The sequence below is a fragment of the Babylonia areolata genome, chromosome 11 (assembly GCF_041734735.1).
Source record: "Babylonia areolata isolate BAREFJ2019XMU chromosome 11, ASM4173473v1, whole genome shotgun sequence".
NCBI classification, from domain to species: Eukaryota; Metazoa; Mollusca; class Gastropoda; order Neogastropoda; family Buccinidae; genus Babylonia; species Babylonia areolata.
Window position 1 is genome coordinate 1,716,691 of NC_134886.1, and position 12,392 is coordinate 1,729,082.

The 12,392-nt window shown below is 47.4% G+C and overlaps 1 protein-coding gene across 1 annotated transcript in view; it reads left to right on the forward strand.

Annotated features, from left to right (window-relative positions):
* LOC143287268 (chloride intracellular channel exl-1-like) overlaps positions 1–12,126 on the forward strand; it is a 12,620-nt gene extending 494 nt beyond the window's left edge. The window contains exons 1-2 of the mRNA XM_076595214.1: positions 1–129; positions 11,340–12,126. The exon at positions 1–129 is cut by the window's left edge and continues 494 nt beyond it. Coding sequence (XP_076451329.1) covers positions 1–129; positions 11,340–11,656 — 446 coding nt within the window. The 3' untranslated portion in view covers positions 11,657–12,126. The remainder of the gene's footprint in view (positions 130–11,339) is intronic.
* The last annotated feature ends 266 nt before the right edge of the window (positions 12,127–12,392 follow it).

Consider the following 12,392-nt stretch of genomic DNA (forward strand, 5'->3'; position numbering starts at 1 on the left):
ACGGCGCGGCGCACTCCGCCTGTCTGGACATCTTCTCCAAGTTCTCCTTCTACGTCAAGAACGTCAGTCACACGGAGGAACACCTCCTCAAGGAGTTGCTGGTCATCGACCAGTTTCTGGAGAGGGCTGGTGAGTGGGGGAGGGAGGGTGGGGGGGGGCAGGGGGAGGGGGCTGTCGGGAGTGGGTGGGTGGGTGGGGGATGGTGATGGGGATGGGGTTGAGGGGGGATTGAATCCTAGGAGACGGGCGTGAAATCACAGAAAGTTTTTGGTGGTGGCAGTGGAGGTGGTGTGTGTGTGTCTGTGTGTGTGTCTGTCTGTGTCTGTGTCTGTCTGTGTCTGTGTGTGTGTCTGGAGAAGGCCGGTAAGTGGCTGGGTGGATGTCGGGTGTGAGTGTGGGTGTGTTGGGTGTGGGTGTGTGGGTATGTCGGCTGTGGGTGTGTGGGTGTGTCGGGTGTGTGTGGGTGAGTGGGTGTGGGTGTGTCGGGTGTGGATGTGGGTGTGTCGGCTGTGGGTGTGTGTGTGTGTCGGTGTGGGTGTGGGTGTGTCGGCTGTGGGTGTGTCGGCTGTGTGTGTGTGTGTGTGTGTCGGTGTGGGTGTGGGTGTGTCGGCTGTGGGTGTGTCGGCTGTGGGTGTGTGTGTGTGTGTCGGCTGTGGGTGTGTGTGTATCGGTGTGGGTGTGGGTGTGTCGGCTGTGGGTGTGTCGGTGTGGGTGTGGGTGTGTCGGCTGTGGGTGTGTGTGTGTGTGTCGGTGTGGGTGTGGGTGTGTCGGCTGTGGGTGTGTCGGCTGTGGGTGTGGGTGTGTCAGGGTGAGACCGGCCTGAAATCACACACAGTGTGTTTTAAACGAAAATTCTCATCATGCATTCATGCAAGAAACGTTCCTCAATCAATCGGAGATCAACTGGGAATCAAAATCAAAGCCATCTTTACCTGTTGCCTTTTTCCTCCACTCAGCTTCTGCTCAGACCAATCCGCTTGGCTGACACATTGTCAGCAAATCGCAGCTTCCGGCAACTAATTGTAGAGTGATGGCCCTTACTTGATTTTCTGACGGTAGAAAAGGCAGAAGAAACAAGGCTGAGAAACAGTAAATGTCCATGAGTTTGTCTCTGATTGACCTCCGACTGCTTCTGGGACGTTCCTTGGAGGATAATATTATTATTATATTTATGTAGCGCTGAATCTTGTGCAGAGACAAATCAAAGCGCTTTCGCATCAGTCATTCAAACGCATGCATAACTCAAAAACTGGAAAAACTGAAGACAAGGAAGAGGCAGGGAAGGGAGGGTATTTTGGGAAGAGCTGAGTGTGGAGACCTGACGAAGCGAGAGAGGAAGTTCATTCCAATTACAAGGTCCAGAGACAGAAAGAGCGGCGGCCAACAGGCAGGTGTTTGAATCTGGGTGTCACGGACGACATTATGGTTCCGCTATTTTTTCTTTTCTTTTACGTTTATGGAGGGGGTTTCGAGTCCATCTCATTCCCTCTTTCTTCTATCATGACAAGCGAAGTTGGCGGAGGCTAGTGGGTCGCTGGATTATTTTTAGAGGCGGGTGTGCTTATGTGCGTGCACGATGCTTTCCATCAGATCGTGCGTGTTCCCCGTGGTGGCTGGGCGTTCGAGCGTAGTGAGGTCGTGCTGTTGTGTCATGTTTTCTATGGTTTGTAAGTGTTTCGTGCAACTGAACGGAAAAAAATATATAGGAAGCTGAGTGAACAGAGTGAGCGGAGTTCTAATGCTTCAAATGCTCCTCGCCGGTTTGTCCCTAGCTTCACTCGAAGGGAGTCAGTCCTTGGAGAAAGACGGTGGTAGAACCAGCGCTTAGCGGCTGATGTTTGTTTGTTTTTTCCTCTGTAAATGACTTTGTCCGCCAGTGGAACTGTTCTTCATTTCTGTGTTTCGATGTTAGCACCCGTTGTTCGTTTACAGAACACTGTGCGGTGGCCAGTGGGTGACTTTTGTCTTGTCCCTTCAGTGTTTCTCCAGTTGCCTGGCGCGCGTCTTGAGGCGTTGTGCCTCCGTTCTAATCGTGGGGCAACGTCACGTCGCTCTAGGTAGGAGCTTGTGTTCCAGACCTGTTTATGTATTGTTTTCCTCCGTCGTGGTTCATTGTTACGTTTGTATTTTCTGTCTCCTGTTTGTTGTGACCTTTCTCTTGTCATGGTTTATTATTGTGAAAGTTATGAGCCTGTGAAGGGGCGATGAGTTGTCACATGTTGCTCAAATGTTATAGTGGAGATGTAAGGAATAAATATGAAATTTAAGAATTGGGGAGGAGCTACATTTTTGACATGTCTGCCCAAGTGGGAGTTTTTCAATGGAAGGGGGTAATTTTAGATACCTTGCTTTTTACATGCTGAAGACAATTTTATTGGATATTTTTAAGGTTTAAGGAGCTCGTCCAACTAGAGGCCACGAGTTAACATCGGGAGTAAATTCATGCTTGTAGAAAACAGTACTGTTGTATATGGTAAATGATTTGTTTTATGACATGTGAAATACTGGAAGAAAGGGAGATAATTGTTAGTCTATTTTTACGGTGTCGAGGCGGCGAGGCGTGCGGAAAAAGATGCCGGCAACCATTGATAATGTCATTCACTTAAAAAACAACAAAAAAAACCCCAACCAACTATAAACGTATGTTTTCCATAAGATTTGTAAAATTTGATATCTCTCGAAATAATTATTCATCAATGGCTTTGGGCTGCCAATGCGTCTTCCTGTGCGCTCCTCGCTAGGTGCCGCCAGTTTTGTAGACGTTTTATTTGTAACATGGTGGTTCCAGACCACCCGCCTCTCGGAGCCGGCGACGGATCCGCTCCACTGACGTTTTCCATACTGGGGGCCTGTCTTCCGTCCGCCAGCGTCAGCAACACTCCTGTGTTCATGTGTTTAATTTTTTTTTTTTTTTTTTTAAATCGTGGAAAACAGACCATCCTGTGCTTATAGTGATGGTGGTTTGACATCTCACTTACCAGTGCCCTTGTGGTAAAATGTGACAAGACTGAAGCTGTAGTTCTGCTGCCGTTTTGGGGGGGTGGTTGTTGGGTTTTTTTGTATGCTCTTGATATTTTTAAAATTTGTTTTATTCACATACATCTATTGACATATACACACAATCATTAAATGCATTACATAATTTCGTTTCTGTGTGGGCTTGTTGTGTTGTGGCATCTGTAGTGGGGTATCTTAGGGAGGGTGCACGTCCGCTTTAGCTCGCGTGACACTGGGTATGTCTAAAGAGTGGATCCGAAGCCGATCGTAGTGAGCGAGATGGAGTGTAGAGGTGAAGGCAGCCACAGAGATAGGAAGGGGTAGATTTGTAAATATATTTATAGCATAGAGTGCTGATCTTGTACTTTATTTTTTGTGAGACAGGGATGTTGTAAAAGAGGAGTGATGTGCTCAGATCTTTTCTTTCTAAGGACACGTCGGGCAGCAGAGTTTTGTATGCGTTGAAGGGACTGAATGGATGAAGCAGGCAAACCAGACAATAGAGATTACAGTAGTCAAGGCGAGAGAGAATGAGAGAAACGACAAGTCTAGATGTTGCGTCAGTGGACATATATTTCCGGACGGAACTGATTCGCCGCAATTGACAGTAGCAGGATTGACATGTCTGACTGATATTTTTTGCATGGACAGTGATATGATAAAATATATCGAAAAAACAAAAAGAAAACAAAACAAAAACACTGAATTTACGCACGCCTTCTAGGGTTTAACCATGTGGTGATGGGTTGTGGGGGGTGGGGGGGGGGGGTTGTAGGTGGTGGTGGGTGGGTGGAGGTTGTGGTCATCGATCATATCGTGGAGAGGGCGGGTCAGTGAATTCAGAACTCAGACCTCAAAGTATTTTAATTCAGGGATGAAGATTTTAGGCATCCATTACAAAGAGTGCTCGTGTGTGTGTGGAGAGGGAAGAATTTGAGTGGGTGGGTGGTAGTGGGGTACTGCAGGAGGGGTGGTGGTTGTGTGTGTGTGTGTGTGTGTGATATGTGGGTGGTGATGTGTGTGGTGTGGTGTGGTGTGTGTGTGAATAGAATAGAATAGAATACTTTTTGTCATAAAACCTTAGTTTATAAGACATAATGAAACATAAACATGAGCATATTAAGAAAAACATTCATGAACAAATTTCGCCAGCCTTGGCTGTATTTCTGTTAGAAGGATCAATTCACTAGGCTTTGCATTTGGACGACATATATCGATTAGGAATCTGTGTCAGTATTGTACTTTACACAATTGTCTAAAAGGTGAATCTCATCTTCTAAACTGTTACAAGTATCACACAGTCTTTGTTCTTTCGGTGTATTTTTATATCTTCCCTGTTCGATTTGTAAGTCATGGGCGCTGATTCGTAACATGGTCAGTGCTTTCCTGTGTTTGTGTGTGTAGTGTGGTTGGCGGTGATGGTATGTGTGTGAGTGTGTGTGTTAAAAGGTGTGCGTGTGTTGTAGGCGTATTCAAGCGTTCCCCAACCTGTAGCAGGAGATACTGGGACAAGTGTACCGTTAGATTTTACTGTAGCGACCCGCGTGATGGTCAAGGAAAATTCCAGGTCAGATATTTTCACCCCAGCGATAGTTGTCCCTTCCTCTATCTTCCCCTCACTCCTCAACCCGCCCCCACCACACCCCCCACCAACACGCCCCCTCCTCACCACACCTATCACCCCCCTCCTGTCAGTTTGGCTTATTGAGTGATGAATCGTTGATCTATAAATAGGATTAACCCCTTCCTGTTCACGTAAGATGTGTGACGTTTCGTCGCTTTCCGTTCGAAATGTAAAGCATTTGATGAATGCAAGGCATCGCGCTCTGGGAAAGTGATTCATTCGTTGTTCTGTAAATAAATACACACACTGCTCACGGCTGGTTCTTTACGAACTTCTTTTCGGTTTGTCGCCATGATTATAAATTTACAGCTGGTAGGTGCACACAGTATCACGACGCGCGCGCGCGCGCACACACACACACACACACAGAGGGAGAGAGAGAGAGAGAGACACACACACACACACACACACACACACACACACACACACACACAGAAACACAGACACATAGACACACACAGACACACACAGACAGACAGACACACACACACACACACACACACACACACACACACACACACAGAGAAACACACACACACACACACACACACACACACACAGAAACACACACACACACACACACACACACACACACACACACACACACACACACACACACACACCATGTGACGGATGGCTGTTACATCATCTACACATCAGACAGATCACACGTCAAGTGGCGCAGTCTCCGTGACAGCAGAATGAACGTTATGGAATAGTTTGACAAGTTATGGATCTGAGGGGGGCGGGGGCGGGGTGGGGGTGGATATAAGGGAGAAGGGAGAGGGTAGAAGAAAGGGAGAGGGAGAGAGGTGGTGCACAGACAGACAAAGACATTGAGAATGCATCATTTTTCATTCAATGTGAGTAATTTCAATAATTCGTGAAACTTAGCACTGTCATTGGATGTTTGTGATATAGTCTTGAAGGCACTAAAACTTTAGTTTAAATAAGTATAAATGAAATAATATTACATAGAATATCTGCCAGAGTATGTGAGACTGGCCTTATAAAGATGAGAAAGACTTTTGTTTAAATAAGTATTGTCCCGTGCGACAGTGTAGCGTTGAAAAAAAAAAAAAGAGGAAATTTTGGTCAACTTGACCCCTCAGATACTTCATGATTTTCGCTGTTTTTTGTTGTTGTTTTTTTCCCTTTCTTTCTTTCTTTCTTTCTGAGCGTGCGTGCATGTGTGCGTGTGTACGCGTGCGTGAGTGTGTGTTCCTTCCCTCCCTCAGTCAGCTCAGGTTGTTTTCTTTTTCTCGTGCATGTATATCTGCACGTTATTAAGCTGAGCTACAGGTCTGATAAGAACTCACCTGTCGATGTCGTGGGCATCGTAAGATGCTTTAATCACTGGCAGTTGCACCCAGTCAGGGAGAGGTGGTTTCTTTTCCAGTTCCTGCTCCATTCATTTTGGAGTGAGGAGGGGTTTTTTTTACCGATTCGGTTCGGGTTTGGGGCCTCCAGTGCCACTACGTTTCCTGGGTCCGTGTCCGACCAGGTGGTCTGGAACAACATTCTAGTTCCAGGGATTTAATCTCCCTTATGTTTTTTTTTCCCTCACGAGGTCTTGAGCTCCGAAGAGTGTTCCGACGAGTCCCGCACGTTCCCCGGGTGTTAAGGTCGCCTTGGACTCACGCAATCCACCTTCCCCAGCCTCCGCCGTTGTCCTGGGCACCCGCAGCCTTCCCTGCGCCTGTGAATTCCCTGAGTCTGTCACAGGAGTGTCCCCGACGCACATGAAGATTGCCGCTTTGCATGCCCTGTCTGCAGAAGGACTAGGACTCTCCGTGGTCGCCGGCATCTTGGGTTGTCTGTGGCATGGACCCTCGTGTTCAGGACCAATGCGAGCCGTACATGTACGGTAGAGGATGCGTGTGCATGTGTGACAGCAGTGCACAAGAGGGGTGAGTGTGTGTGTTCGAGCGAATGTGATTTATTTATTTATTTTTCTCTCATTCCCACTTTAAAAAAAACAACAACAAAGAAAGCATGAAATGATGTGGCGATTTGTATTAGCGGGTTAGTAAGTTTGGGGAGTTTGGGGGGGGGGGATTAAGGGAAATAGTTTAGGCCTCACTGCTGTTTCGGTTGTCAGTATGTCTGTGTGAGTGAGTGAAAGTTTGGTATTGTGTATAAATTCTTGGCGTTGGCTGCACTTAATTGAGCGTGCGAGGATCCGGAGACCCATTTTTCTTAAATTTTCTTTTATTAGATTGCGCGGGGCCTGTCGGGTTGTAGGGGGGTCCTCAACCTCCACCGGTCACGTGACAAGTATAAATGAAATAGTATTACATAGAATATCCGCCAGAGTGATGTGAGACTTGCCTTATAAAGACGAGAGAGACTTTAGTTTAAATAAGTATAAATGAAATAGAATTACATAGAATATCCGCCAGAGTATGTGAGACTTGCCTTATAAAGATGAGAGAGACTTTAGTTTAAATAAGTATAAATGAAATAGAATTACATAGAATATCCGCCAGAGTATGTGAGACTTGCCTTATAAAGATGAGAGAGACTTTAGTTTAAATAAGTATAAATGAAATAGAATTACATAGAATATCCGCCAGAGTGATGTGAGACTTGCCTGATAAAGATGAGAGAGACTGAGACACCCGGTCAGACACAGACACAGACTGACGCACAGAAAGACGAACAGATAGACAGACAGTGACATAAGGACTGAGAGAACTTATAGCCACAATTGAAGGTCCCAGCCCCAGTTACATAGGGGTAACAACGGATTACTCAACGATGGCTACAGAGACGGTTAATTAACTCACTCAGTTCGGCCAGTCCTCTCTTCTCCTCTACACAGACCCCTCGGATGACCAGGGAGTGTCTGAATGACCCAACCTTTAGCTTCCGTCGTCAGAATTGTGGTATTCTGTCAACCATTCACCCGTCTTCAGTATAAGAGCCCTTCCGCTTGCCATATTTTGATGATGGTAATTGGGGTGAAACGCTGATAACCTCGTCTCTTCAGCCGTTCGTATGGAAAGAGTTAATGTAAACAGCATGAGTGCTTGCATAACCGGTTACCACAACAAGAGAGTGCGTGTCATAGATAAACAGACTAACAGGTAGAGAAAGACAGAGACATACAGAGAAGGAGAAAGGCAGACAGAGACACAGACAGAGAAGGAGAAAGGCAGACAGAGACACACAGACAGAGGAGAAAGGCAGACAGACAGAGACACACAGACAGAGGAGAAAGGCAGACAGACAGAGAAGGAGAAAGGCAGACAGAGACAGACAAACAGAGAAGGAGAAAGGCAGACAGACAGAGAAGGAGAAAGGCAGACAGAGACAGACAAACAGAGAAGGAGAAAGGCAGACACAGACAGACAGAGAAGGAGAAAGGCAGACACAGACAGACAGAGAAGGAGAAAGGCAGACAGACAGAGACACAGACAGAGAAGGAGAAAGGCAGACAGACAGAGACATACAGACAAAGGAGAAAGGCAGACAGAGACAGACAGAGAAGGAGAAAGGCAGACAGACAGACACACAGACAGAGAAGGAGAAAGGCAGACAGACAGAGACACAGACAGAGAAGGAGAAAGGCAGACAGAGACACAGACAGAGAAGGAGAAAGGCAGACAGACAGAGACACAGACAGAGAAGGAGAAAGACAGACAGACAGAGAAGGAGAAAGGCAGACAGACAGACAGACAGAAGGAGAAAGGCAGACAGACAGAGACAGACAGAGAAGGAGAAAGGCAGACAGACTGAGACACAGACAGAGAAGGAGAAAGGTAGACAGACACAGACAGACAGAGAAGGAGAAAGGCAGACAGAGAAGGAGAAAGGCAGACAGACAGAGACAGACAGACAGAGAAGGAGAAAGACAGACAGACAGAGAAGGAGAAAGGCAGACAGACAGACAGACAGAAGGAGAAAGACAGAGAGAGACAGACAGACAGAGAAGGAGAAAGACAGAGAGAGACAGACAGAGGAGAAAGGCAGACAGACAGAGAAGGAGAAAGACAGACAGAGAAGGAGAAAGACAGACAGAGAAGGAGAAAGACAGACAGAGAAGGAGAAAGACAGACAGACTGAGACACAGACAGAAGGAGAAAGGCAGACAGACAGAGAAGGAGAAAGGCAGACAGACAGAGACAGACACACAGAGAAGGAGAAAGGCAGACAGACAGAGACAGACAGACAGAGAAGGAGAAAGGCAGACAGACACAGACACACAGACAGAGAAGGAGAAAGGCAGACAGACAGAGACAGACAGACAGAGGAGGAGAAAGGCAGACAGACAGACAGACAGACAGAGAAGGAGAAAGGCAGACAGACACACACAAAGGAGAAAGGCAGACAGAGAAGGAGAAAGGCAGACAGACAGAGACACAGACAGAGAAGGAGAAAGGCAGACAGACAGAGAAGGAGAAAGGCAGACAGACAGAGACACACAGACAGAGAAGGAGAAAGGCAGACAGACAGAGACAGACAGACAGAGAAGGAGAAAGGCAGACAGAGACAGACAGACAGAGAAGGAGAAAGGCAGACAGACACAGACAGACAGAGAAGGAGAAAGGCAGACAGACAGACAGAAGGAGAAAGGCAGACAGACACAGACAGACAGAAGGAGAAAGGCAGACAGACAGACACAGACAGAGAAGGAGAAAGACAGACAGAGAAGGAGAAAGGCAGACAGACAGAGACACACAGAGGAGAAAGGCAGACAGACAGACACACAGACAGAGAAGGAGAAAGGCAGACAGACACAGACAGACAGACAGAGAAGCAGAAAGGCAGACAGACAGAGAAGCAGAAAGGCAGACAGACAGAGAAGCAGAAAGGCAGACAGACAGAGAAGGAGAAAGGCAGACAGACAGAGAAGGAGAAAGGCAGACAGACAGAGAAGGAGAAAGGCAGACAGACAGAGACAGACAGACAGAGAAGGAGAAAGGCAGACAGACTGAGACGCAGACAGACAGACAGAAGGAGAAAGGCAGACAGAGAAGGAGAAAGGCAGACAGAGAAGGAGAAAGGCAGACTGACACACACAGACAGAGAAGGAGAAAGGCAGACAGACAGAGAAGGAGAAAGGCAGACAGACAGAGACAGACAGAGAAGGAGAAAGGCAGACAGAGACAGACAGAGAAGGAGAAAGGCAGACAGACAGAGACAGACAGACGGAGAAGGAGAAAGGCAGACAGACAGAGAAGGAGAAAGGCAGACAGACACACACAGACAGAGAAGGAGAAAGGCAGACAGACACACACAGACAGAGAAGGAGAAAGACAGACAGACAGAGGAGAAAGGCAGACAGACAGAGGAGAAAGGCAGACAGCCACACACTGACAGAGAAGGAGAAAGGCAGGCAGACAGACAGACAGACACACAGACAAACTGGTACTCACGCAGAGACGACAGTTCCACAGAGACAGACGGACAGGTAGACCCACAAACACACACACACAGACACAGACACACACACACACACACACACCAACAACAACAACAACCACAAACAACCACAAACAACCACAAACAACCACAACAACAAACAACAACAACAACAACAACAGTAGTTTCAATAAGCCAGTGAATAAATAAAGAACAAAAGACAATCGTATACATCTCAGCTCCTTGCTAAAACAAGAAATTCAAAAACCATCACTTGATATCGTACTGCCTTTGTGTGGCCTGATACCATCACCTGATATCATACACCTCACATTGTGTGACCTGATACCATCACCTGATATCATACACCTCACATTGTGTGACCTGATACCATCACCTGATATCATACACCTCACATTGTGTGACCTGATACCATCACCTGATATCATACACCTCACATTGTGTGACCTGATACCATCACCTGATATCATACACCTCACATTGTGTGACCTGATACCATCACTCCATATCATACACCTCACATTGTGTGACCTGATACCATCGCCTGATATCATACACCTCACATTGTGTGACCTGATACCATCACCTGATATCATACACCTCACATTGTGTGACCTGATACCATCACCTGATATCATACACCTCACATTGTGTGACCTGATACCATCACCTGATATCATACACCTCACATTGTGTGACCTGATACCATCACCTGATATCATACACCTCACATTGTGTGACCTGATACCATCGCCAAATATCATACACCTCACATTGTGTGACCTGATACCATCACCTGATATCATACACCTCACATTGTGTGACCTGATACCATCACCTGATATCATACACCTCACATTGTGTGACCTGATATCATCACCTGATATCATACACCATCAGTAGGTGGGACTCCCATGGCAAAAGTGTTAAAATGATTTTTTCTGTGTGTGCGTGCATGTGTGTGTGTGTGTGTCTGTCTGTCGGTCTGTGTGTATGTCTGTGTGCCCATGTGTGTGTCTGTGTGTGCAACTGTCTGTCTGTCTGTGCGTATGTCTATTGTGTGTACCCGTGTCTGTGAGTGTGTGTATGTATCTGTGTGTGTGTATGTGTGTCTGTGTGTGTCTGTGTGTGTGCGTGTATGTGCTTGTATGTGTGTGTGCTTCTCTCTCTGTATGTGTGTGGCTTTCTCTGTGTGTGTATGTGTGTGTATCTGTGTGACTGTGTCTCTGTGACCAGGTACCCGCTACCTGTGTGTATCTGTGTGACTGTGTCTCTGTGACCAGGTACCCGCTACCTGTGTGTATCTGTGTGACTGTGTCTCTGTGACCAGGTACCCGCTACCTGTGCGGGGACGCCCTGTCCCACCTGGACTGCCTGATGCTGCCCAAGCTGCAGCACATCCGGGTGGCAGCCGCCGCCTTCAAGGACTTCCGGATCCCCCCGCAGCTGACGTCACTGTGGCGCTACCTGGCGGCAGCCTACGCCAGCGACACCTTCCGCAAGACATGCCCCTCCGACCAGGAGATCGTGCACCACTGGAGCGAGAAAAGGGAGACCACCCCGCTGCCCGAGGCCAAGAGGAAGAACTTCATGCTGGACTCGGACCCCACCTTCACCCTCTCCGTCCCCCAGGTAAACGGGAACTGACGCCGTTAGGGGTGGGGAGGGTGGTGGGAGGGACAGGGGAGTGGGTGGGTGTGGGGGGGGGGCGCTGGGTCACAGTGAATAGACCGCTGAAGAGTTCCTTGCTTACATGACTTATTATTATAGTGGCCCGTCGCATGATCATGTGCTCTGGAAGTTAACTGGCTGTCTCCGAGCAACAAAGGCGATTTGCAAGAGGCAGAATGTGCAAAAACAGTACACTTCATTTTTTCGACTTTTTGCATAATTTTTTTTTTTTTCAATTGTGCATACAATGACACTTGATTGTACAGTTTGGTTGTAGCAATGGAGGCTGTCAACTAACGAAATGGAGAACAACACATGTTTGCTGCTTTTGTCTATGTCGATCGCCTTTGGCATTAATCGTGATTTCCAGTAAAAGTTAGATGCGCATGTACAAGATCCAAGACGGAAGCGGAACTCTCCAGCGGGTCTATTATTTTGACTTGGGAACTGGCGGGAGGGGGGAGGGGGGGGGCTGGGGGGGGAGGTATTGGGGGGGGGGAGGGGGGGCGTCGGGATCCAGACTGCAACAGAATCAGATTCAGTTCCAAGGTGGTGTCAAAGCGTGCTGGCTGACCCATACACGCCGCACCACATTTCCTTTCAAAGATATATAATAGAATAATTTAGAACATAAAAAGGGGGGGTGGGGTAAGGGGGGTAGGATCAGGTGTCTGACTCACACATTATAACCTAGGTCCCTGGTCAGTTTCTA